At 45.6% G+C, this 27,451-nt stretch overlaps 1 protein-coding gene and 1 pseudogene across 11 annotated transcripts in view; one reads left to right on the top strand and one right to left on the bottom strand.

Moving 5' to 3' along the window:
• The first annotated feature begins 13,584 nt into the window (after positions 1-13,584).
• On the top strand, positions 13,585-14,308 carry LOC112425522 (small integral membrane protein 14 pseudogene; annotated as a pseudogene).
• Positions 14,309-22,014: 7,706 nt separating this feature from the next.
• Positions 22,015-27,451, bottom strand: part of LOC105475819 (ADCYAP receptor type I) — an 82,873-nt gene continuing 77,436 nt past the window's right edge. For all 11 annotated transcript variants that reach the window (XM_071094996.1, XM_011731352.3, XM_011731353.3 and 8 more), the window contains one exon: positions 22,015-26,943. In XM_071094996.1, coding sequence (XP_070951097.1) covers positions 26,755-26,943 — 189 coding nt within the window. In that variant the 3' untranslated portion in view covers positions 22,015-26,754. The remainder of the gene's footprint in view (positions 26,944-27,451) is intronic.

Raw genomic sequence — 27,451 nt, 5'->3', positions numbered from 1 at the left:
GTGCAGATCAAAACTATAATTAGATCTTGCTGCACACATATTAGAATAGCTTTTTTTTTTTTTTTTTTTTTTTTTTTGAGATGAAGTTCCACTCTTGTTGCCCAGGCTGAAATGCAATGACTGACCTTGGCTCACTGCAACCTCTGCCTCTGGGGTTCAAGCGATTCTTTTGCCTCTATATCCTCTGCCTCTGCAGTTCAAGGGATTCTTTTGCCTAAGCCTCCAGAGTAGCTGGGATTACAGGTACCTGCCGCCACATCCAGCTAATTTTTTGTATTTTTAGTAGAGATGGGGTTTCACCATGTCGGCTAGGCTGGTCTTGAACCTGCCTCAGCCTCCCAAAGTGCTGGGATTACAGGCATGAGCCACTGTGCCTGGCCAGAATAGCTTTTTAAAAGCTAACAACACAGAGCACCGGTGAGGATGTAGAGCAACTGGAACTCTGATATATTTCAGGTGGATATGCAAAATGGTACAACCACTTTGGAAAATGGTTTGACAGTTTCTTACAGGAGATAGGGAGAATTATTACATAAACTTTAGCACATTCACTCCTTGAAATTGTATACAGACTTTTAAAATAGCTAATTACAAAAATTGAGTTGAAATATTAGAAAATGATGAAGACATTAAATATAAAAAGTGGAGTTTATTATAATATAATATTAGTATAAAATACAGTTTACATTGGATAAAGATGAGTAAAACTAAACTTCTAATGTTTAATATCATTATATTGGTTAAATCTGAATTTACAGATCCTCCCAAATATGTCTTACCCGGGTATTCAGAGGTACTTACAACAATGTTTCTAAACACTTTTAGCTTTTTAAAAACTTTATTGATATGTAATTCAGATACCAACCAAGTCACCCACTTAAAGTATACACTTCAATGGTTTTAGTATATTCATAGATATTTGCACTCATCACCCCAGTCAATTTAAGAGCATTTCATCAACTCAAAATGCAACCTCACACCTTTTGCAATCATCCCTGTATCCACCACCCCCATCCTCTCTCAGCCCTAAGTAATTACTATTCCACCTCTGTCTCTGTAGACTTCTCTGTTCTGGAATTTCACATGAATGGAATCATATAATGTATATTCTTTGTGACTGGCATCTTTCACTTAGCATAGCATTTCCAAGATCCATCCATGCTTTTGCAGGTATCAGTACTTCATTCCCTTTTCTGGCCAAATAACAATCTATTGTATCATGTAGCACATTTGTTCATCTGTCAGTTGATGGCATTTGGGTTGTTTCCACTTTGGGCTACTATGAAGAATGCTGCTTGAAACATTTACATACAAGTTTTTTTTGTTTTTCTTCTTTCTCAATATAGACATTTACGATGATAAATTCTCCTATAAATGTTGCTTTAGCTGCATCCTATAAATTTTTGGTATATTGATCTTTATTTTCATTTACCTCGAAGTAGTTTCTGAATTCTTTTTTTTTTTTTTTTTTTTTTTTGACAGAATCTCACCCTGTCACTCAGGCTGGAGTGCAGTGGTGTGATCTCAGCTCACTGCAACCTCCACCTCCTGGGTTCAAGCAATTCTCCCTGTGTCAGCCTCCCAAGTAGCTGGGACTACAGGCATGCGCCACCATGCCCAGCTAATTTTTGTATGTTTACTAGAGACAGGGTTTCACCATATTGGTCAGTCTGGTCTTGAACTTCTGACCTCAGGTGATCCACCCACCTCGGCCTCCCAAAGTGCAGGGATTACAGGTGTGAGCCACTGTGCCCAACCACTTTCTGAATCCTTTTTATATTTCCTCCTTGACTCATTGGTTATTGGGGAGTATTATTACATATTTGTAATATTTCCTGTTTTTTTCTGCTATTGATTTCTAATTTTATTCATTGTGACTGAAGAGCACACTTTTTATTATTCTACCCTATTTAATGTATTGATGTTTATTTTATTCCCTAGCATATGTCTTTCCTGGAAAATGTTTTATGTGCACTTGAGAAGAGTATATATTTTGTTGTTAAGTGACATGTTCTATAGATGTTGTTAGGTCTAGTTGGTTTGTAGTGTTATTCAAGTCTTCTATTTCCTCAGCAATCTTCTGTCCGGTTGTTCCATCTATTATTGAGAGTAGGGTACTGAAGTATCCAACGATTGTTGAATTATCTTTCTCTCACATTTCTGTCCGTTTTGCTTGGTGTGTTTTGATGTTTCAGTATTAGGTGCATATCTATAGCCACTTCCACTTTCTTGTGGTTGTTGTTTACCTGCTACGTCTTTTTATCCAGTATTTTACATTCAACCTGCTTGTTTCTTAGAATCTAAAGTTGGGTCATGATTTTTGATCCAGCCTGACAATCTCTGCCTTTTGATTGGATTGTTTAACTTTTTACTGGAAAATAAATACATATATACACAGTATGCAAAAAATGCATAGCTTAATGAATTATTATAAGCTAAATACCCTTGGAGCCCAGCACACAAATCAAGAAATGGAATTTTTCCAGGCCACCCACAGTACATTCTCTGCCGCCCAAATTAACAATGATTCTGACTTTTACAGTAATCACTTCCTCAATTTCTTTAAAGTGTTGTTATGCAGTGTAAATCTCTACACACTATAGCCTCTCCCATTTCTTTGTTTTTCTAGTAAGCTTCTTTATGAAAGCAATATGGTTTGGTTCAAGCTGGCCTACCTGAAATGAGAATGGAAATGAGGCTCAGGCTCATTAAGAAGGCCTAGGTATTCAATAATCAGAAAACTGAACATCTTGCAGAGTTGCAGAATGTCAAATGTCTGTCGTGTGCTAAATGTCTGCCGTGTGCTAACGCCTATATATGAACAGAGGCAGAAGGTGGCAACATGACAGGAAATAAGATTGGGGCCGGAGAGGAATCGCATAAATGGGCAAAATGAGATCTGCAGTCCCCTGCCACCCTCTGCTGTCTGCCAGAGATAATGCCTCTTGCCATCATGGAGTGCCAGCCCTAGAAATGAGGCCTGAGGGCAAGGAACAGCTGGTTTCTACCCTCTGCTACTATTGTTTACCTTCAGAAGCAGAGGAAAGCCGCCACCTAGCTGAGACCTAGGATATGGTAAGAGACAGGAACTCTAAGGGCAGGATGCCCACTCAAGGGTCACAATGCAACATGCTTTCTGAAATTAGAGAGTAGAGCAGAGTCCCCAGGAATCAGATTGTTGATCAGCCTTTTAGAAAATCCTCAGAGCCGTTAAATGAGGGGGCAGGGATTACTTATCCCCAGATCTTGCCTGGCTTTCTGAATGATGCAAACAGGAAGTGAGCTGCTGGTGGAGGAGAATCCTCCTGAATCCTGCTCTCAAATGAAGCTGTGGAGAACAAGGGAAGAGGGAAACCCTTCCAGGGCCAAGCTGGAGGTCAGCCAGGTATGCTGTGTTGGAGAGCGAGGGCCGCCAGAAGCTGGAAACACCATTCCCTCCAGAGCAGCCAAGAATACGTACTGCTTCCATTGTTCTCCTGTTCCGCTTGGACAGCTGTTCTCAGCTGAACCAGCCCAGCCATGCACCGCCAGCTCCAGGGAATTCTGTGAAGGCGCTGACGAGGTGGCGACCCCAGAGATCATCATAGGAGGTAGGGGAAGGCTTTGTGGATGAGCTCTCACAGCCAAATGAGGGAAACTTAGGGATGATCTGGAAATATCCATGGCACTTGGGGGTGCTGGCCTGGAGGGCATCTCTATGTTATCCAGCCCTTGGAGTGCCACTGTGCTGTCCTATGTCATGGGCCCCAGTCCTGCCATCACAGATAGAATCCTGGAGGCTCAGTCCATAGGAACAACCCTTCGTCATGTGCTGGCAAGACAAACCCGGCTTAACAGAATCGACTTTAAAGAGCTGGTTCAACAGAGTCAGGAAGCTACCTTCAACCCAGCTCTGTGCCGGGTGCTATTAGGTATTCAGACGACACATAGGTGGCATCCTTCAAAAAGGCGTCGGTGCTCTTCAAGAAGGGGAAAACCAGCTTGTAAGGGCCACTTTGGCAATACTGGGGACATTTTTCATCATCAACATAGTTGGAGCTGGGATGTGACTTGCATTATCCGGCAGGGTCAGGGATGGTGGATGTCTTGCAGTATTCGGGGCAAGTCACACTAGAAAGAACTGTCCCATATCCTGCACAACTTTCCAGGGTCCTAACAGACCTTTACATAGGCAAAAACATGTAGGGTTTTACTTAAAACCTAGGCCAAGTGTAGGTTTACATTTAAACCTAGATCAAGAATACAACTCCTGGGCAGGGCACGGTGGCTCAAGCCTATAATGCCAGCACTATGGGAGGCGGAGGGAGGTGAATCACCTGAGGTCAGGAGTTCAGGACCAGCCTGGCCAACGTGGTGAAACCCTGTCTCTACTAAAAATACAAAAATTAGCCAGGCGTGGTGGCACACGCCTGTAATCCCAGCTACAGGGGTTATGGGAGGCTGAAGTAGGAGAATCGCTTGAACCCTTGAGGCAGAGGTTGCAGTGAGCTGAGATTGCACTACTGCACTCTAGCCTGGGCAACAGAGCAAGACTCCGTCTCAAAACGAAAAAAAAAAAAAAAAAGAATACAACTCCTGTTTATACTTAAATGCAAAGTATTTGGGGCATAGTTTCAAATCCACTGCATTTTCCCAGGAATGTAACTGCTTTGCCAATTAAGGGAGGATTAAACTCTCTCTTGTCAAAAACTTTCCTCACATGTTCATATTTTCGGGTAATCATGTCAGCGACAACAGTGGCCTTTGGGTCACTGGCACATGGGTAAGAGTCTGCACTTGCAACTGCTGCATTAAGGTGATGAGATATGTAAGTACAAGGCTGCACAGTGGCTCACACCTGTAATCCCAGCACTTTGGGAGGCCGAGGCAGGCAGATCACGAGGTCAGGAGATTGAGACCATCCTGCCTAACATGGTGAAACCCCGTCTCTACTAAAAATACAAACCGGGTGTGGTGGCGGGTGTCTGTAGTCTCAGCTACTCGGGAGACTGAGGCAGGAGAATGGTGTGAACCTGGGAGACAGAGCTTGCCGTGAGCCGAGATGGCGCCACTGCACTCCAGCCTGGGAGACAGAGTGAGACTCCATCTCAAAAAAAAAAAAGAGATTTGTAGGTACAAGCATCTACTTCCTTATGCCTCCTTGTGTTTTCAGATGAGAGCATTTACTTATTGAATATAGGTCATTACAATTTAATGCTCCCTCTTTCTCCTTTATATTGCAGTTAGATCATTATAATGCCTTTGAAAAATTAAGTAATATATATGCATACACATACAGACACATATACAGACACATAGATACTATCAATTTCATCTCAGGAGAGTAAACTAGGTACAACAGTCAAGCTACATTGTGCTGAAAAAGGTTATTTCTGGCTCAAATTACATGTGCACATTGTTCTTTGCTCCAGCAGAGGGAACAAGAGCGTGCCAAATACACAGATTTTTAGTGTTTCAGCAACGAAGTGGCTCAGCTTTCTGCTATTCATTGACCACAGCATGCCACATGATCACACCCAACTTCAGGGACCTCAGGCCAAAGTCATCCAACACTGTTCCCTGAAAGAAAAGGATCAGAATATTTGGAAAAGCCTTAATGACAACCCAAGTGTTAAAAAAAGGAATGTGCAATTTTGTAGAGTTGTTAAGTCTTACGTTAGGAAGATCCTATCCCACACAAATTAGAGAAAAATAACTTCAACTCTAAGGTCAGTCTGCATCAGAGTAACCACAGGAGCCTCTTTGGAGGAGGTGAGATTTGCAAGGTGGGCTGTTAGGTTATGGGAACAGAGGAAGACTTTTCAAAAGTGGACTGGGTGGAAGACGGATATCATTCAGGGTGCTTTAAAGAATACTAGAGAACAGGTGGCTTATAAGCAACAGAAATTCACTTCTCATAGTTCTGGAAACTGAGAAATCCAAGATCAAGGTGCCTGCAGAGGTCCCAGATCAAGGGGTCTGGTGAGGGTCCACTTCCTGACTCATCCATGGCCGTCTTCTCTCTGTGTCCTCACAAGGCAAGAAGGAGGAAGGGAGCTCTGTGGGGTCTCTCTGATAAGGACACTAACGCTATTCATGAGAGCTTCACCCTCATGACCTAATTGCCTCCCAAAAGCCCCACCTCCTAATACCATTCAGCAGCAGTTAAGTTTCAACATACGAATTTGGGTGGAGAGGGGGCCACAAACATTTTGTCTATTGTAATGTGGAGAGCTAGAGAATGAAGTATCTTGAGCACCTACTGTATACTGACAGGAGCTGGACGCTGTATGCAAGATTTCTGTGGAGAAGCCATTTGCCCTAAGTTACACACTTTGGGGTGCCTTTCTGTTCTACCAGGCAGCCTCTGAGTGGGAGAACAGGCTGAACTGAGGCACAATGGCTGGAAAGCTAGAGGCCTGTTGAATAGAGAGAGGATTCTGGCCTGGCTATTGGGATCCTAAGAAGGAAAGGGCAAGTGGGCATTGTGGAGGACCCTGGAGTTCACTTATTTCCACCAGCTTCACTGGTTAACGCCTGTGTAATGGGATTTTGCTGTGCCCATGAGGCATAGGAAGATGAATAAAACACATGCCTGCCACCGGGCTTATAGGCCAAAAAAAAGGACATTTTCTCTTCTGAGGCTACAGGCCTTAGGAAGGCTTATGGGATCAAAGGACAGTATGGTTGTAGGACATTGGCACGGAGAATGGAATCAAGAGAGCAGCTATACAGGATGCATCGACCCTGGGCTCTCTCAAAGGCACAGTTCCTTTGTCCCAGGAGCATCTCTTGGGCAGCCACAGGTATTGGTTGCCAGCAAGGACAGGGACTACAGCATCCCTGGTCCTTTAGACCAGAGGACCTGGGCCAGACAGCAGAAGAGAGTGGCAGGTAAGCAACCATTACCGCCTGAGCTCTGCCTCTTGTCAGATCAGCAGCTGCATTTGATTCTCACAGGAGCTCCAGCCTATTGTGAACTGTGCAGGTGAGGGATCTAGGTGCATTCTCCTTACAAGCATCTTATGCCTGATGATCTGAGGTTGAATGGTTTCATCCCAAAACCATCCTCCTGCCACCCAGTCCATGGAAAAATTGTCTTCCATGAAACCAGTCCCTGATGCCAAAAAGATTGAGAACCACTGCTTTAGAAGGCTGCCTCTCTGCAGTGAGTCCAGAACCCAAACAAAATGCTTCAATGGATGTAATGTTATATGGAAAGCCCAGAGAATGCTTCAAGATCCCAACTACAGACTTTGGTTTATTTTAGGTTTTGTTTTTTGTTTTGTTTTGCCTTGTTTTATTTTGTTTTGTTTTTGAGACAGACTCTTACTCTGTCACTTAGGCTGGAGTGCAGTGCTGCAATCTCAGCTCACTACAACCTCCATCTCCCAGGCTCAAGTGATCCTCCCACCTCAGCCTCCCAAGTAACTGGGACCACAGGCATGCACCACCACGCCCGACTACTTTTTTTGTGTGTGTGTGTGATAAAGATGAAGTCTCACTACGTTGCCCAAGCTGGTCTCAAACTCCTGAGCTCAAGGGCTCCTCCTGCTGGGGCCTCCCAAAGTGCTGGGATTACAGGTGTGAGCCACTATGCCAGGCCCCAAATACAGACTGTAGAGTAAGTATTTGAAAAATGTTTGGTGGTCAACGCCATGGTTTAAAGTGAGTATCCTCAGCAGGAACTCAATGGAAGCTGACATTGACTGAGCCAGCACCATTGGAGATGAAGAATTATGACAGGAGAAAGGTTCCAATGGTTATAACTAGATATATGAATCACCTAATTTCTCAAGGGTAAGTTTTTGGAGAATTGTAGGAAAATGGATCTGGTGACAGTAGCTGGTTGCCATATTTTATTTTCACTACTGAACATAACTTATCCGGGTACAGTAGCCACACCTGTGATCCCAGCACTTTGGTAGGCTGAGGTGGGTGGACCACTTGAGTCCAGGAGTTTGAGACCAGGCTAGGAAATATGGAGAAACCCCATTTCTACACAAAATAAAAATAAAAATTAGCCGGGTGTGGTGGTGCACACCTGTATCCCAGCACTTTGGTAGGCTGAGGTGGGTGGATCACTTGAGTCCAGGAGTTCCAGACCAGGCTAGGAAATATGGAGAAACCCCATTTCTACAAAAAATAAAAATAAAAATTAGCCGGGTGTGGTGGTACACACCTGTATCCCAGCTACCCAGGAGGCGGTGGGAGGATCAATTAAGCCCAGGAGGTTGAGGTTGCAGTGAGCTGTGATCCAGTCACTGCACTTCAGCCTGGGGGACAGAGTGAGACCCTGTCTCCAAAAAAAAGAAAGGAACTTAACTGAATTCATCTTATTCTCCATTGTTTATTTCCTGTTTTTTTCCCTCTCTGCTAGAATTATTGTGCCAGTGATAACAAGATTGTCATATCTGCTGCTATGCCCCAAGGCCTAGAAGAGTGCCCAGCTCATTGAAGGCACTCAGTCAATATGTGTCAGTGGGCTAGATGAACAGTTCTTCCATGCCCAGATCTAACCTGACCTTCAAGGCAAGTTTTCCCTAATCCTGAAACTGGATCTTATCTTTTCTGGGCCTTGTTGATGGCACATGTTTTTGTCTAGATTCTGTAGCAGTAGAGCCTGAAGTAGAGATCCTTGAGCAGGGAACTTACAGAAGGAGTGCACTGGGAGACACCGAAGGGCAGTGAGGAAGCAGGGACAGGTGGAGGAAGGAGCCAGGCCTCAGAAGAATCAGCCTTATGCTGATTCAGCAGGAGGCACTGATGTGAACCACAGAGGTTGTCCCACCCAGAAGCAAGGTGGCTGGGCAGTGTTACCCCTACACCCCTCAGTCACTGGCTACTGGCCACCCTGGATGAGAAGGGTGAAGGAGGTAATGTTACCCCTCAGGATTCTGCCAACAATTGTCTGCAGAAGAGGGCAGGGTAAGCTCTTAGCAACCCAACCTGCAGCTGCTGGACTGGGGAAGGCACCTGGTCCTGGCACTATCAGCTTCTGCGAGGATGCATTTCCCTGTTTGCCTGCTTTTAGAGTCTTTACTAACTTTCTTAAAAACAATAAAGCGTCTTGGGATCAAGATTCTTATCTCTTTAATTTTCATGTCCTCAAAAGCATCGGATGATGGACTTAGTAAATATCTCAATGAAAAGCCGAAGATGGATGGATCAGTTATGTTAGTGTGAAAATTCTTAGACACATGTTCACTTTCTAAATGACACCAAAGCCATGCTTCTTACATTTATGTGGTCTCAAGGAATAAATTTTCTGTATGATCAGAAAAAAAAGTAAATGTGTGCTTTATCAAAAAGAAATACAAAGGGTTAAACCACTGCAAAATCCTCTGTAGGTCACATTCTTTCTACAGGCAATGTAAGACTAAAGTTTTTCCTCCAAATGTAAATTATAGTAAATATTTTAACTTGTTCTTGCCCCTCATTATCTCACTTATGAGTCATTGTGTGGAAACAAGCCTGGTTGGCAGAAAAATCGAAACTGCGAAGAACTGCTATTTCCAAAGGGGAGCTCTTGGCTGCTCGTGTTAACAACCGAATGACCAGAAGAGGGCAGTGCAGACCCAGACGCTGAATTTTGCCCTAAGAAGCCAAGATGGGGAACTTCTTGAGGGGCAGCTTGGTTGGGGGAGGAAGTGGCTCTGAGTTTCAGACATGTTCTATTGTCTGTTGCCTCACCCGCCACTCACGCTAAGTGACTGTGGTTGGGTCACGGCCCGCTGTAAGTGTTCCTCTGCTTGGGATCTGCCTTTCTGTGCTTCCAGGTTTGCTGCTGTAAACCAAAAAGTGCCTGCGATAGGTCTCAATTTAGACATTTATTTTGTCAAGGTTAAGGACTCATGCCCGAGAGACAGGTCTGTGCCTTTCTCCAAAGATGATTTTGAGGACTTCAATATTTAGAGGGGAAAGGGCAGCTAATGGGGAAAGAGGAAGACATTTTTAAAAGGTGTGGGTACGTAAGAGGCAAACGGTCGCATTCTTATGAATCTGATCAGCTTTTCTCTATGCGAGAGGGGGAAGAGGAACAGTCACTTATGCTTTCATCTAGCTCAGTAGATCTGCGCTTTTACAGAAGATAAAATAAACATAGGGCAGAGGAAGCAATCAGATATGCATTTGTCTCGGGGGAGCAGAGGGATGACTTTGAGTCCTGTTCTTTGTCCCGTTCCTATGAAGAGAAGCTATCAGTGTACTTTGTCGGGGTGAAATTCAACAGAATTGTTTTAGGGTTGAGACACTGGGGCCCCACAAGGAATTTCCCAGTGGGCAAATCAAATTGTGAGGGAGAGAGGGAGTTTATTTATTTATTTTTTTTCCTTAAATCTTTGTAGCTATCTCATTTAGCAATAAAATGAGACAAGTTTGCCCCCAGTTCCCAGCTTCACTTTTCTCTTCAGCCAGTGATTTGGAGGTCCCGAGCATTTTTTTTTTCCTTTCACACTGCCCTGTGGGCCGGGCCCAATCTCAGGCCTGGTGTTGCTGAGAAGCTCAGTGCAGCCTGGGCCTCCCATAGGCCACAGGGCATGCAAACCTCTCCTCAGACCTGAGTATGTGGTTCGGATGGGGCTCCAGCCAGTCACTGGGGGGCCAGTCAAAGCTGAAGATGGGGACATTCTGAGGACCAGGGCTGGGTCTGATATTTTGATTGCTTGAGTGGGCGACATAGAGTGGTGTTTCCTTAAATTCCCCCCAAAGATAGAAATCATTCCGTTCCCAACCTAATCCTTTCTTCTGTATCCCTTTCACTCTGGTGGGAGGACTCCTTTCCAGCAAAATTGTGTCTTGGAGAGAGGTGGCAATGTGCTAGCAGCCCTCGCTCTCGGCGCCTCCTCAGCCTCGGCACCCACTCTGGCCGTGCTTGAGGAGCCCTTCAGCCCGCCACAGCACTGTGGGAGGCCCTCTCTGGGCTAGCAGAGACCAGAGCCGCCTCCCTCTGCTTGCGGGGAGGTGTGAAGGGAGAGGCACAGGCGAGAACCCGGGCTGCGCGCAGCTCTCGTGGGTCAGCGCGAGTTCTGGCCGGCGAGGGCTCCGCGGGCCCCTGCATAGGGAGTGGACAGCTGGCGCTGCCGGCCCAGGACAGGGAGGGGCTTAGCACCCGGGCCAACAGCTGCAGAGGGTGCTGGCCTGCACTGCCCTCGAATTCTCGCAGGGCCTCAGCTGCCTAGCCCCGGGGCAGGGCTCGGGACCTGCAGCTCACCATGTCCGAGCCTCCCCCTCCCGGCCCCGGGTGGGCTGCCCCGAGGCCCGAGCCTCCCCTATGGGCGCCACCCCCTGCTCCATGGCGCCAGGTCCCATCAACCACCCAAGGGCTGAGGAGTGCTGGTGCAGGGCATGGGACTGGCAGGCAACTCCCTGGGGCGGCGCCAATACAAGACCCACTAGGTGAAGCCAGCTGGGCTCCTGAGTCTGGTGGGGACTTGGAGAACTTTTATGTTTAGCTAAGGGATCGTAAATGCACCAATCAGCACTCTGTGTCTAGCTCAGGGTTTGTAAATGCACCAATCAGCACCCTGTCAAAATGGTCCAATCGGCTCTCTGTAAAGTGGACCAATCAGCAAGATGTGGGTGGGGCCAGATAAGGGAATAAAAGTAGGCTGCCCAAGCCACCGGGTGCAACTTGCTGGGGTCCCCTTCCACAGTGGTGGAGACTTTGTTCTTTCGCTTTTTGCAACAAGTTTTGCTGTTGCAAACTCTTTGGGTCCACGCTGCCTTTAAGAGCTGTAGCGCTCACTGCGAAGGTTTGCAGCTTACCTCCTGTCAGCGAGAACATGAACCCACCAGAAGGAAGAAGCTCCAGACACATCTGAGCATCTGAAGGAACAAACGGCGCATACACTATCTTTAAGAACTGTAACACTCACCGCGAGGGTCCACAGCTTCATTCTTGAAGTTAGCGAGACCAAGAACCCACCAGTTGCGGACACATTGGGAGCAAATAAGGACTGAAAACTGCCAGGTCCCTTTCCCAGGGAGGGGCCTTTCTACTGCCACTCCATCATTTCCAGGGCTTGAGTGTGAGGCCTGGAACCTGCTTACTCCTTTGCCAGGAAGTGAGAATGAGGATCAGGACTGGACTTTCATGGGAGAACTCTCCATGGCCTCTACCAACCCTGGGGCCACTCCCAGTGGATCCTAGGGGCAACAGAAGACCCCCAACTGAGCCATGCTGCTCCAAGCCAGCTGCCAGCTCTTCCTCACCCAGTCATTTCTGCTGCCTGGTTGTCAGCTCTGGAGCCATGGGGCAGCCTGGGATGAGGCCTGGGCTTTGGTGAGAGTGGCCCCCTGGTTCCTAAAGGTGTGGAGCCTGCCCCTAACTGCGAAGGTAAGTGTGGACTGCAAAAGGACCAACCAGTTCCCTGTCTCACCACTGTCAGATGATTTCTAGGTCTACAACCCCTGGGGAGCCAGAAAGAATCCTGGACCCTCCTGGGGAAAGCTACTCTGGTTTATATAACACTGCCCTGCACACCAGGCCCAAACTCAGGCCTGGTGTTGCCAAGAGGCTCAGTGCAGCGTGGGTCTCACACAGGCTACAGGGCATGCAGACGTCTCCTCCAAACTGAGTGTGAGGTTCCAAACAGGGATAGGGCTCCAGTCAGTCCTGGGGATGCCCAGTCAAAGCCAAGGATGGAGACCCTCAAGCCTTCTTCTCTCAAGCCTGGGGCAAGAGATGACCCAGCCACCTTTCTCTCAACCAGCTGTTGGTTTCCGTTCCACTCTTCATAGACCATTAGCAGCATTTAATCCAAATGACTGTCCTCTCCTTCTAGAAACTCTTTCTTGGCTTCCCTGTCACTATACTCCACTGATTTCCTCCTACATCCACACCCTAGATTTCTGTTGTCAACTGGCATCATTCAAATATATCCGGGTAAAGAATTTTCCAGAATTAAAGACTTGAATGAACAGATTGGCAAAAGCGTAACATGTGCCAAGCAGGGTAAGAATGAAACTGTACATCAATAATAAAGACCAAGCTTAAAGGCAACCAAAGAAGGAAAACAAGTGTCAGACTATTTTTATCTTCAAAAACAATGTCAGTAGCAATCATAGTGTAAAAGTACTGAAAGAAAATAGCTGCCTAACTGAAATACATAACCACTTTCTGAACGTAATCCTATAAAGACGGAGTGTTCTTCCCTACACAGATCTACTTTAAAATATTCATTTCGACAAGAAGGGAAGATTAGAAATCAAATATTTTAAGCAAAGAAGTATATTGATAGAGCTCAATAAGCTCAAACTACAAACAATTATAACTATATTTAGAATTTTAAATAAGGTGTGTCTAAAAGAGTAGACAACAATAACAGATTCTGGAAATGTGAATATTGGAGAAAGTTACACATGCTTAAGTATGTATCTTGTTTTGGAGAAGGAAAGAAGGATGATCAACTTTAAAGTTTTATGGAAAAACATAAAATTAGGTATTTTGTTAAAATTGCAGAGGTAAACAACACAATTAGAATAGAATGTACGTTTGCCATATCAGTAAAAGAAAGGGAAGGGAAATAATGCAATGGAAGGCAAAAAAAAAAAAAAAAAAAAAAGAGAGAGAGTTGAAACAAAGGCATGGCATGTAGACTGTAAGATAATGAAATAAGTTCAAAATGTCCTCAGTCGCAGTGAATAACCATAGACTAATTATGCCCATCTAAACATAGGCTATCAGTTTGGATTAAAAGAATTTTTTCAGCAATATGTAGAAAAGATATATCTAAAATATAAAGAGATAAGTGGACACAGTGAGAAGGCTCCATCTATGAACCAGACAGCAAGTCCTCTTCAGACACCAGATCTGCCAATTCCCTGATCTTGGACTTCCCAGCCTCCAGAAGTATTTAAACAGTCAAGTAAAATCAAGCTGGGTAATCATGGCAGAAAGTGGGCTTGATCCCTATGAATATGTTTGTTCTCATAAATATGTGATGAGAAGGCCGACCAGTCTGTTGTGGCAGCCCCAGTTCTGCTGCACAGACACAGATGCCTGCAAGAATGACCAGGACCCTGTGATGATAATGGCATCAGTGATACTATGATCTTGATGGCCTGACTGGTGACTGCAGTGATCTTGTTCCTACTGAGTCCTCCTAATTGAAGAGGATCCGATGTACCTGAAAAGCCAACCAGTCCTCATAATGAACAAGATCCATCGGCTCCTCCTGTGGCTAATTTTGTGATACGGGAAGTGAAGGTGGTTAACACCTTGCAGGACCAAATGAACAACAATGACCAGAGTACTCTTAACTCTATAAGGACTGTTTTTCTTTTTGCGTTTGCAATATGGGATGAGATGGTTTCCACCAGCCTCTAGAAATTTCACTTGCAAGCTTAGTTTTGCTTCCTTTATTATCGCCATTTCTAATTACAGCATATTTGAGTAAATGATTGCATTTTTAGAAGTTTCATGGGGTTGGTTGTCCTAAACTTAAACATTCCACTCATTCTGTTTGTAACTGTGATCATAATTTTTGTGATGATTTCTGGCCTGATGGAAGGAAATTTGAGCACTCCGCATTTAAATGTTTTAAATAGTTTTGATAACTTTTTAAATTCCTTTTTGATAAGGTATTTATAAAATTATTTGAGGCTGTCTGGGATTGTACAAAAAAAATTAGAATCATACTGTATTTATGTTTACTTTGGTATGTTATTTGTGGGTGGCAGTTTTCTCTGGTTCCTGGGACTATGGCAACTCTTGGAATATTTACAAATTGCAGCTGAAACCTGTATCATCCATTACAACTGGCTTATGTGGCTAGAGTAGAAGAACAGAAGAAGTGAAATTGTTGTTTACTTTTTTCCTACCCCCATTAAAAATGTCTAATGTTAAGAAAACTTTAAATAAACATGATTGATCAATATGGTAGGTGATTTACAGTCCATTATCTGACTTTGTAACGTAGCCTTACACAGTTCATGAACGGAGGAAAACATTCATTCTTTCTGTCTTTGCTCAGTATAATCTATATAGTCGTAATTTAAGCTATGATTTATGTTTAAAATGAGTCCCTCTTGGGAAACTTCTTTTCTGTGCTAATATTTCCCTGCTAATATGAAACTATCTGAAAGCTGTATTAGGGCCTGTTAGGTTACTAACATTTGAATGCTTATTTACTTATTTACTGTATAATTTTATTAAAAAAAGTCTTTGAGGCTTTTATTATCCTTATAATGACTTATTTAAAATTTTAATGAATTATTAGTTTATTTCAAGGAAAATTAGAAGCACTCAAGGATCTTCTCCCCTCTTATCTCACTCCTGTTTTTTTGGTAATGGGATGAGTTGAAATGAGAAGGAACATTAATATAAGTACAATTGTGAAATGTGTAAAGAAGTAAAAGTTGCATTGTTTTGCTCAGTTTGAAACAAACTGAATACAATAGCATTTTAAAAGTCTGCATGACCTATGTGGTTGTGGAAATGTTTTCTATCAAGTGATTGCAGATTATTTATGGGGGCTAGAAGATATTTTGATACCAATGTAAGGAATTTTTCCTCTGGAAGTCTAGCTTTTTACTTTATAAATTTGAGAAATTACTTGTATAAACTGAATAAACTTCTGTATGTCATTGCACAGTTAAAAAAATAAAGAGGCAAAAAATTGCAAGTGAATGGGTAGAAATAGATAACACCATGTGTACATTAACCAGAAAATTGTTGCAACTATATTACTATCAAACAAAATGGAATTTAAGGCAAAAAATGATAAGCATTAATAGAAACACAGTGAGGCATCCCTTAGTAGTAAAAACGAAATGCTATCCACCTCTCCTTCCTTCTTCTCTGAGAATTGTTGAAAATTTCACACCCTTGGATCCAACTCTTTCAATTCTAAGTCTAGAGAAACTCCTGCACGTGTAATAACCAGATCTTCATAAGACATTGTTTGAAATAAGTTCAAAATGGAAACTACATACGTTTCCACAAGGAGGACAATGACTATGCCTGGCATGTTTCTATGATGTAATATTATACAATTAAAAGGGAATCATCTAGATGTAAATGTACAAGTATGAATAAATAAGTAGCACATAGAATTACTTAGGAAACAAAGGCAGAATGATAGATCTAGTGTGATGCCATTGATGGAACTTAAAAGCACACAGTCACACATACTAAATAATGTTGATGGATATTTAGTATAAGTACAAAAACATAAATGGCATGGATACATACTAAGTTCTCATTAGTGGCTGCCTCTGGAAGGGGAGAGGGAGGGAAATCAAAGTGAGAAATGCCACAATAGAGACCAAATTCCATCTGTCATGTGTTCTTTCATAAAAAAATTAAAATATTTGAATCAAGCATAATAGCATATTGTTAGTTCTGGGGTGGACACAGAATTTGTTATGTTGGTCTCTGCACTTTAGTGCATTTATTTTAAAAATTCATGATAAAAGGATGCCTTTTCTATATCTTGTCCATTCAAATAAGCCTCCTACTCATCAGTCCCTAGGAAAGTCCATGAGTAAATCAGCCTTCAGGTGAGGCCTGATCAAGTGGTTCCAATGATAATGCCAAGGACCCCATTTCCTTCTCCTCTGCCTCCCCTGTCGTCTGATTCATCTTGAAGATCCCTACCATGTTCTCTGAACAGCTCCAGTTGTTTCTCTCATAATTACAAATGACTGTGGCACCTGCCAGCCTCACATTCTCATGTCATGCTTTCCAGGGGACAAGAGGGTGTCTCTCCAATAAGCTTCCTCACAAAAGAGGAATCCCTCTTTCCCAGAAACCCTAGAAATAGACTCCTCACATGACCTGTGTGCCTGTCCCAGAGAGAGTCACTATAGCCAGAGGAATGAGTGATAAGGGCCATGTGGCCTGGCTTGTTTATCTGGGCCCACCCCAGGCTAGGAGTGTAGGCACCCAAACCTTGTGTTTGATCATGAAGTGGGCACTTTCCATAAAACAAAATCAGGGAATTATTGGAGGGAGCTCAGGGCAACGGAGCTGAAGCAGCAATTACAAATATTTATTAACCCACAGATCCCTTAATACCTTAATTATACCTTATCACACACCATGCCTGGTTGATTTATTTTAGTCTTCTCCACCTGACTGTGAGGACAAAATGTTTCTGGTTCGTTATTGATGCCAAACTGTGCCCTCAGTGCCTCTACCACATAGTCAGGTCCCAGTAAGAGATTCTTGAATGGAGGGGTAACAGCCACCCATCTAAAGAGTGACCTGAATGCTCCAGAGAGCACATGAAATCGTTTGAAAACAGGGACCTCAGAAATCTCTGGTTCTCTGCATTACAGGCTTCAGTCTTGTAAAACTGAAAAATATCTTCCTATGATGATAAATAGATAAATGTGGGTCATATCCAGCACTTTCCAAGCCCCTCTCTCTCACTTGGATCTCAGAAATGTGTTCACAAGATCTTATGTTTTTGGAAAAGTTGGAAAAGTAAATTATTTGCCCCAAATTGGATAAGCCTGCAGCATCTCTCCACCCTAACATCTCCTCTACCACACCTTCTTACATGCTTGGTAGCACTCAACTGCCAGGAACACTTTGGGGATCCAACGGAGGGGAGGTTAAGTTAGACAGACACTCAGTTTGGTTCAGTGGGTTTCACATGAGTGTGTGCCATTGCTTCATTATACAGTGATATTACAATGTCCTTCCAGGAATACTCCTGTTGTTCACTCAGCATTATGTACAAAGGCAGAGAGAGGGCCAGAGATCATATCATATCATCATATTAAAATGTCCTACAGTGCCTGGCAATGTGCACAGTGCTGGAGAAACAAAGTTGGATGTGTATGGAGCCAGGTGCTAGTCTGTGAAAACAATCTTCCAGTCATCATATCTGTAAAACCGTAATTGGAGGATTCTGTTTTCATTGGTGCTGAGTCCAAATGTTCAATAATAAAATACACATTTTTATTAACTATGTGACTAAATTACACTTAAATTTTATGAATAGAAAATGATATAAATGTTGTCATCTAATAAAGAGATGATCAAAGAGTATGCAGCCAAAACAAGTAGGCAAAAACCATCAGAGAGTAATTAATACAAAGATGATGTTGTTTTTCTGGATTTCATAATGTTTATGATAGTTGTCAACTTTTCTCATTCAAAAAATCCCTTATTTTTATACCTAATTTTAATTAAAAAGTTTTCATTTTGTATTAAAGAGGACTCCCCAAATTATATGAGTTTCCAGCTTCATAAAACCTAAATCTGCCTTTTTCATATCAGATAAAAATAGACCAGACAGACTGCCAAGTAGGTACAGTCTTGGAACTCTCTGTGGTGCTGGACCCAAGGTTCACTTGGCTCTCTCCATGGTACTTACTGCCCAAGCCAAAGCTGCTCCTGGTGGTGAATAGTTGGGTTTATTAATGGAAGTTAGGCTTAGTGTCATAGGAACGGATGCCTTTGTCCATGGAAAAAGTGTCTCAAGAGGGTTAAGGAGAACACTACAGATGACTCTCAAGTATTGGGGACACCCAAAAGATAAGGGCACCAAGAGTATAAGCTCAAGGAGAACTTGCCCCAAGCCATGCCTGAGTTTACATCAGGGGCAGAGGGGAGGAGGGACCTGGGGTGAGGGAGAAGAACCTAGAATACAATACAGTGCAAGTGGGGGCCTTCTGAAAGGGAAGAGAGAAAGAGGGTGACTGAAAGGGGTGGTCCTGAGAGGGCCCTGAGGGTCAGAACAAGGGCCCTCCCCATTGCATTGATGGAAGATTTGCTGACTAAAGCTGAGATATCACGGCAAAGTCCCCATTCAGCTGAGAGCCTGTATGAATTGGAATGGATACACATGATGTCTTTGTACAGTTCTGCCATCTGCTAAGGACTGCCTCTCTGGCCTAGAAAGAGCATATGGAAGAGCTCTTGGTGACTGGGTTTCACCCACAGAATTTACAACCTTGCATCCAGGACAGTGGCAGAGGGAATTTCCATGTTCACACCAGAATAACTACTGCAATGGGCTATCCACAAGGGCACAGTGTAACAACACTGGGAGGCTCAGAGCATCTACATGAGTTCATTTGAAGGCAACTGACAGTCAGAAATTACAAGACCTTTATCCCTCCCAACACCCCCATCACTACTCTGAGGATCCCCCAAATTAAAAAGAGACTACTTGATGTAGAAACCACCAAGGCACAGAATCCACTCAAGAACTGCAGCCATAAGAGAGAGACTACCAGAAATTGTGCAGGCATGCTCTCACCCCTTGAAACTAGACTAGGTTGCAATGTGTGGGAAGACACAGCTGCTCACTTCTGATAAGGGGGGCTTTGTGGTCCAGGCTGGAGACTGTATTTCTGAGTTTGTTCCCAATATAGTAAAATAGGACAAACATACAGCCATATGACTCTGGTTTTCCACAGGTGTTGGATGAACCCAACTCACCACTAAGGACTGCCCAAAGATTTGGAGATTTGAGATTATGACACAAACTACTTTTTGCTGGTCAATATCCCTTCTTTCCTTCCAATGTTATTAAGGTTGCACTGCATTACCTGTCTTGCAGTGAGGTGTGGCCATGTGACTACACATTGGTTAATGAGATGTAAGCAGATATAGGCCTCTTAAAAGAAGATGACTGAAGAAGGGGAAGAGTTCTTTTGCCTTCTCCCATTTGCTTCTAAGTCCAGTGACATCCAGAGCTCCAGGGGCCCTGGAGCTTAGGGTGCCCTCAAGACTAGAACTCACCTGCTAAAGATGGAGGAGCAAAAAGATAGAAGCTTGAGTCCTCAGAAAGACCACAAAGCCACAGCACCGGTTCTGGACTGTCTACCTCTGGACTTCATATGAGAGAAGCAAACTTCTGTCTGCTTTAAGCCACTTTTTATTGGAGTTTTTGCTGTCATATCCCACTGAACTTGATACTAGTTGATTCAGAGATGGTCTAATACTTACACTGATTGAGACTGAATGGATATGTGCAGGCTCATTTCCTCTTGGAACTTGTTGCTTTCTGTTCTAAGACACTTGCCTGAGAGGAAAAGGAAATTAAAGCTCTTGTTGCAAATGTCTATGCTTGTGCTCTGCCTCCTGGAAAGGTAATCATTGTCCAGGTCCATGGTTCACAAACAGGGACTATATTGCCCTTCCAGTGTCCTCAGTTAGAACCTGTAGAACAGTGGATCTCAAAGTACTGTCTCAAGACCAGGAGAACAGGCACAGCTGAGAACCTTTTACAAATGCAAATGGTCCAGCCCTACCTCAGACCTGCTGCATCAGAAATTCTGGGGGTGGGTCCCACAGTCTGTGTTTTAACAGTCCCTCAGGTGACTCTGATGCAGGATAATGTCTAAGAATCACTGGGTTCCCAAGAGGAATTATACACAGTACCAGTAAAACAGAGAGCATCATGAGGAACAGCCAAGATTCAAGGCATTTTCTGAGGGGCTTGTGAGAAATGAGGGCTTAGTCTATCAATGTTGGGAAGTGGACAGAGGAAACAGAATTTTATAAATGCTCACATGGACTAAGGAGTTTGATGATCTTCACTGTTGCCAAGAAATTCAAGCTTAATGTGAAATTCAAGCCTTTCAACTAAATTTTGGCTCTTACCTTTGCTTTTTGGACATGACCTCTTTCAAAGAACAAAACATATGGAAGCTCAATTCATTATGGTCACATCAGTGAAAGTAATATTTTTCTGAACACTAGGGAAGTCTTCCTTAGGAAAGCAGCCAGCAGAGGCTGACACACAAGGAGACTAATGTTCAGCCTTTGAGCATAGGTTCCTTTTTGGAAGCAACTCAAAATATCTGCTAAGTGGGTCATATAACATATCCTGGTCATCTCCTTTAGAACTAAAAGAAGAGATGAGTCTGGAGAAAGAGGAGCAGGTACAGCCTCTGGAAGCAGAACCAACCAGTGTCCCAGCTTAGGAACACCCCCATGAACACCTGGGAGGCATCTGGTGAGTGATCTATACAGCCCTAGCTGATTGCAGGGCTAGCACACTATTGGGCTAAAATCCATCTTTTGATTGATTTGACTTCTTCACAGTGGCCCACCTGATTGCCGGAGGAAGCTGGCCCTGCATTTGCTGTAGACCTCAGGCCTGTTGTGGTAGTGGGCATTTATTATTCCCAGGATTTTATTGTTATGCTTAGAAAATCTTCAGGCTTGTGACCCTGACCTCCAGGTAGAATCCAGAGAAGTCCAATTTCCAGTCTTCCTTGTAGCAAGGACACAGCCAATCCAATGGTGTTACATGAAACTCTGATTCGGAAGTGGGCAACTTGAGGAAGAGGGCTGAAAGTAAAATCTGATTTGATGGTGAGAATAGCAGCAAAGCTCTCTGCTTTCAGAGGTGGCAATAATTGCAAAGCCATGTCCCTGGCATGGAAGAGACATCACGGGGGTGGCAGCAGCAACAGTGGCAGCAGGTTCGTCATCAGTCATGCAGCATGATATGGCTTCAGATACCTTTTCTAGTTTCTCCAGCCTTAAGAGAAATCTATGACCAGCTCAACATCTTTTTCGTAAATCCCTTTTCTGACCTAGCCAAAATTATCTTCTTTTACTAGCAACTGAACATTATGACCAATATGAAAATGGACACTGGGATTGTGACAATCAACAGAACCTCAAGGAAATGAGGGTTACCTTGAATTGATTATCTGGTCTGGCTGGGACTGATGGTTTGGGATATCCAGAAATATTAGGGGATGGGATCCTGGAAGCCAAGGATATACCTGTAGTTCCCTGGGATGAAATGCTCTCTGCAGTCAAGGTTTTGGGATATCTGGTAGGTACTCCCAAGGTACAATAGGAAGGTCATGATTTCACTCAGTTTCCATGACCCCTGGAGATCCTTTAAGGCCAAGACTTCTAATTTACTTTTCGGGTTTCATCCTAGGCTCACTCAGGCCCACTCTCATATTTCTCCTTTGGAATCTTAAAGGCCACTGGGCCTTGTATACACTGGATTACTCTGGGATGATCAAATTTTGGGGGTAGTCCTCTCCCCTTCCCCTTCCCCCTCCTCTCCTCCCTTCCCTCCACTTATGCCAAGTTACAGCCACCAGGAAAAATGGCAAAACATTTATTGAGTCATCTACAGCAGTCTGACATTCTTAACATCCTGGACAAGATTATGAGCACAGCATTAATGGCAGCAGCGGTAGCAGTAAGGTCTGTGGGGCTTATCTTTATTGTGGGAGATGAAACCCAGGCTGGTCCAGCTCCCACGAGTGAGGCAGGAACCATGTCTGAGATGCCAGGGGCTGCACCACTCCAGCCCTGACAGAGGCAAAGCTACAGAAGACAGACATAAGACAAGACACACATGGCCAAGTGCAGAAACATCCCAAGACTGTGAGTTCAGGAAAATAAGGAATGGGCACACCAAAATGTCCCAGATCCTTGAAGATGACTCCCAAGGGCATGGCTGCTGTCACCCATATGGAAGTATCCTCTCTCTGATCCCAACAGAAAACTGAATCAGCTGATGCAGATAAAGCTAGAATTCTGTGTCCATCTGAGCCTTCTGGCGTCCCCCTTACTCCTGATGCTGGTGGTTTTACAAATGGGGCAAAGGTTAACTCAAGAGGGCTCAAAGCAGTAGATAAACAGCAAGGAGTCCCTTCCAGCAGTTTTCATCCCAAGAACAAGCCCACATCTGTGTGGTTTCCAAAACCTTTTCCCACACAAGCCATCTCATTTCAACCTTATCCTTGGCCTGTGGGACTAACAATGCCAATGAAGTCCTCCCCATCACTCAGATTAGGAGGCCGAGGCCCAAAGAAGGTAAGCCCTGGATCACAGAGCAGGTGGCTAAGTCCAGGTTAAAAAGCAGGTCTCCCCACACCACACTGACTCCATTGCTTCTCCTGCAATAGAGTCCTGGAAAACCATCGGTCACCAGAGCCCCTCTCCTGTGCAAGGTTACATGCGTACTGCGTGGAAGCCTTGAGTGTCACATTCTGTTCATGTGCAGGGCTGTGCACAAACTGGTGAGCCATTTACTCATTCAGATTTTTAAAATATACTAGATCCCACCATGGTGGCAGGCACCATGCTAGGCCCACGTGTATCTTCTCATCAGCCCAATGGGGAGGTTTGACCTATAGATCTCCAAGTTTCCTCCCAGCTTTAGTATTTCGTGAGCCTCCTCAGAGACATATGGGGAATGAGTCAAGGTCAAATAAGCCAGGAGCAAAGCTTGGAGAAGCCCAAGTCCCTGCTCCTTGCTCAGGGCTCTTCTAGCTGACTTCCATGGTCCCTGGGCTCAAGGAGGACTTTGTGATAAACTATTAATACTTTATGATAATACTAAATGATAAAGTATCAATACTTGCTGGCTTCACTTTGAAGTGGCCATGAAGAGGGCAAGGGACTACTCAAAATAAAAGAGTCCCTTTGGGCTTTCCCTTCCACGAAGAGTGAGGGTCAGATGAGAGAGGTGAGTGGGCATCCTTGGCGGGGATTATAGATGCAAGTGTTTCTCAAACCTCGGGCTTGGCTCTAGCTCCCTGGCCCTGTTCCACAAAGAACCCAGTTTGGAGGGGGTGGGGTTAGAGAGGAGTCACTGTAGGCCACTGGATGTGTCAAGCAGGGTGACAGAGCTACACACTGGGACAGAGAATGTGGCTTGGACTTAAGTGGGGAGTCATGAAGTCTGCAGTGCTGGGGACCACCACAGAGCCACCCACATCCTGCACTAGGACCCCCCTCTCTGGCTCCCTGACAGCCTCAGCATCCTTGACTTGGAATCCCATTTCCCCCAGGATGAGTGTCCCTCCCTGACACTGCCTCCCTGCTCCCTGGCTGGACAGTTGTGACAGGGAAAGAGCGATTTCTTCATCCCAAGGATAATTCAGCCTCCCATGGGTGAGTTTTGTCCTTTAGGATTGCATAGAACGAGAACCCCCTTTCCAGGAATGATCATCAACAGGGGTGGAGTCTGACAAGCCTGCTCCTCCCCAGCCCCACTTTTCCCAAGCCTCTCAAGCTGTCTTCACTTGACAGTATTTCTTATCCTTTCCTGGCCCAGGCAAATACCACAGTCCTGGGACCCATTCCAAGTAGATGGCTGGTGTTTAGACAGAGTTCCAGAGATGCGTTGGGCTACGTACAAATCATCTAGTCTTGCTGCCCATTTTACCGATTTGAAAACAGAGGGTCAGAGAGGGAAGGGTTTTACACAGACCTTATGCCGTCCCCCTACTGCCTGTGACCCTGAAGGCCAGAACCTCCTGGAACATTGAGAATCCATCAGGTATATCTGCTCACAAGACTGGCAAAAATTCATTCAGACAGAAAAACCAACCAACCAACCAACCAATAGGAACCCGGAACCTCTATGAGGACACAGGGCCAGGCTCAGGAAGCAGCAGACTGCATGGGGTTCAGGATTGATTTTCTTTTTACTGTTTTGTGATGATGTCTGTGTAATGCCAAAGTTTCTTCTTCCACAATGAAACAGATCTGCTGTTGGGAGTGATGATGAATGAATGGGGTCCATCCCCAGGGAGCTGCTCCTTGGATCTGGAGGTGGCCACTGGAGGTGGCACCCCACCCCAGCAAGGTATATATGGCTGCATCTATATATCATGCCCAAGGCACCTGTTCAAATGTCCATGACCTATTCCTTCCTTCCAGGCCATCAGCTTCCACTGTGGTGTCCAAATGGAAGGGACAGAGGGTCCATTTCCAAGAAATGGAAAATAAACAGCATCCTGTCTCCATCCTTCTACACACACACACACACACACACAGACACACACACACACACACTCATCAAAACCTGATAGGAGGCACAATGATGCATGCCCTTTTGCCTGCCTTGGCTTTGAACTGGAAAAATCACTTAAGTACAGGGCCTAGAGAAGCAGCAGAAGTTGCCTCATCTCACAAATGGGAAAACTGGAGCCCAGAACAGGGAGCATCATGTCCACAGTCACAGCAGTCTGAACCCAACTGGGATACAGTCTAGTTTCCTGAACCCCGGGCTTCTTCCAAGCAGCCCAGACCCCCTAGCCGTACCCAAAGTGCAAGATGGCCACAGGACCCTTGCGTCAGTGCAGGTGGAGGGGATCATGAGGTCAGGTGCAGGGCAGAAGGACCACTGCACACTCCATGATCAATCTGAGTCGCCAAGCATGCCCAGGAAAGGGCAGGTAGCTCCTTTCTTCCTCTGGTTTTGCCAAAGACCCAGGGACTTACTTGACTGGCCAGGGACACAGAGCTCCTCTCTAAATTACAGCAGCAAGAGCCTTTTCCAGCCACTCTGAAAGCCTCTCCAGAAACATTTTCCCAAGTCCCCCAGGCCCCTTCCTCTTTATAAAATGAAGCAACATCCTCCTCCACCCAAAGTCCCCAAGCATTCCAGAACATCATCATGAAACAAGTCCACAAACAGAACTCGGACAGGAGTAATACCAAATGCTGACACGGAATGAGCTAGGCCACACAGGGACCACGTACTCTAGCACTTTCCTCTGACTCCTCAGCTGGGCACTGCCCTATTGTACATTCTCAGGCTGAGGGTGTGCAACCTGCAGCTGGGGAGCCAGGGCGGGTGGTGGGGAGCAGCCGCCCCATCAGCAGCCGCTTCTGCTCCTGGGCATGGTGGGTGTGGCTTCTCCTCCCGACACCCCAGCAGCCCATGGTGAGTCAAGGTCAAGGGCATATAAGGGACATCTTTGCAAAGGTCTCAGAGATTTCAATAATTGAGTCCAGGCCCGAGGAGCTGGTGTCTGGGGCTCCACATCATCCATGGGGGTGGAGGTTGAGGAGCCCTGGGCCCCAGACTCGGGTGCAGGTGCTTCAGGATTCGCCGACATCACAGGCAGGCGGCTGGTACATCCTAGTCATGGCTTTGACTTAGGGGAGATGGGGAGGGGACGGCTTAAGGGCTGTCTGTGGTGGGCATGGTTGGAGACAGCTTCTGGAAGGCATCCATGAGGGTGGAAGAGGTGGAAGGGAGGTGACCAGAAGAATCCTGTCCATCTTAAGCTGGGGGTAAAACAATGGAGATGGCGAAGGTTTTCTTCCATGGGCCTCCCAAACTCCATCTCTTTCCCAATCACAGCCACATTTCTGGCTCTCAGCTCCTTTTGGATCAAATGAAAAGCACCAGAACCTTCCCTGACCTGCACACTCTCCACCCAAACTGAAGTCTCTGATGAGAAAAGCCTTGGAGCTGTCCCACTGCCCTGGGACCCAGGAGCTGAGCACCCAGACACCAAGATGCCAGGCGAGTGCCAGGAGGCCTGCACCAAGCAGTGTGCTGGCCACCCGAGCTGGCCCTCTGCTAGGCCAGGGACTTGGGTCCAGGACTGAGAAGAGCCCCACGGTGGCATGCACACTTGAGGGGTCACACCCAAAATCAGATGATGGGGGGCTGTTGGGGCAGGTACCACCCCAGCTCCCACAGGCAAGGTCTCTTCAGCCTTAGCTCACAAGGCCTCACAGCTGGGGTCAGGCCATCACTGAGGCTGACCAAGACACAGTGGGGTGGAGCTGAGACCCGACTGGAAGTGAGCGGGGACACTGGGGCAAAGGGGGAAGGGATGGGACAACTTTTCCAAATTTGAGGAGTATTTACATGTCTGGGGTCAGGGGACCACAGTGAGTGGGACCAGTACCAAAACAAGGAGGGGACAATCCCAGTCTGTGCCCTGCCTCCTTCTCCCCCCTCAGGAGCCAAGCTTCCGGCCCAGGGCCTGCCCAAGGGGAGGGAAGAGGCGCGAACATGCGTGGGCTGGCGCCTGCCTGCAGTCCCAGCCTGTGGATGGAGGAGAGGAGGAGGAGGGGAGCACGGCTCAGGTGGCCAGGTTGTCAGCAGGGAGGCCAGACATGCGGATTTGGGAGCTGCTCTTGCTCAGGATGGAGAGCTGGGTGCCCCCGTTCACCCCACTGCTGGCCAGAGACGGGTGTCGGTGCTTGAAGTCCACAGCAAAGTAACGGTTCACCTTCCAGCTTCGCCATTTTCGCTTGATCTCCGCTTGTACCTGCAGGGAGCAAGGTGGACATGACTTCCAGGTGGACATCCTCTCCAGCCTCCAGGCCCTCTGGCCTGGGGCCCTTCCCAGACTGGCACTGCCACCCTCCCCCCTCCCCAGTTGCAGCCTGCGGCCTTCAAGGTCTCCAGTGGGGGCTTTTAGCAGCTGTAGGCAGGGGCGCCTCTGAGGAGCTGACCTGAACAACCCCTTCCCCTGCCACTTTCTGAGCAAGGCCTCCTAACAGCTTCCTGTTGTTTTCAGGCCAGGCAGAGACTAGTCCATCGGGTCCTTCAAGAAATCTTTAACAAGCAGCCGCACAGGGCAGGTGGATCGGGAAAGGATCCCCTCTCTTGGCTGACCAGTAAGAGGGCTACACATTAGAATCACCTGGCGGGCTTTAAAAATTCCAGGTGCCCAGGTCATACCCCAGAACAATTACATCAAAAGCTCTGCACAAGACCCAGACATCATATTTTTTATTTTTTTTTTATTTTTTATTTTTTATTTTTTTTGAGAC

The sequence above is a fragment of the Macaca nemestrina genome, chromosome 4 (assembly GCF_043159975.1).
Source record: "Macaca nemestrina isolate mMacNem1 chromosome 4, mMacNem.hap1, whole genome shotgun sequence".
Classification (NCBI taxonomy): domain Eukaryota; kingdom Metazoa; phylum Chordata; class Mammalia; order Primates; family Cercopithecidae; genus Macaca; species Macaca nemestrina.
This window is presented reverse-complemented; position numbering and strand designations above follow the sequence as displayed.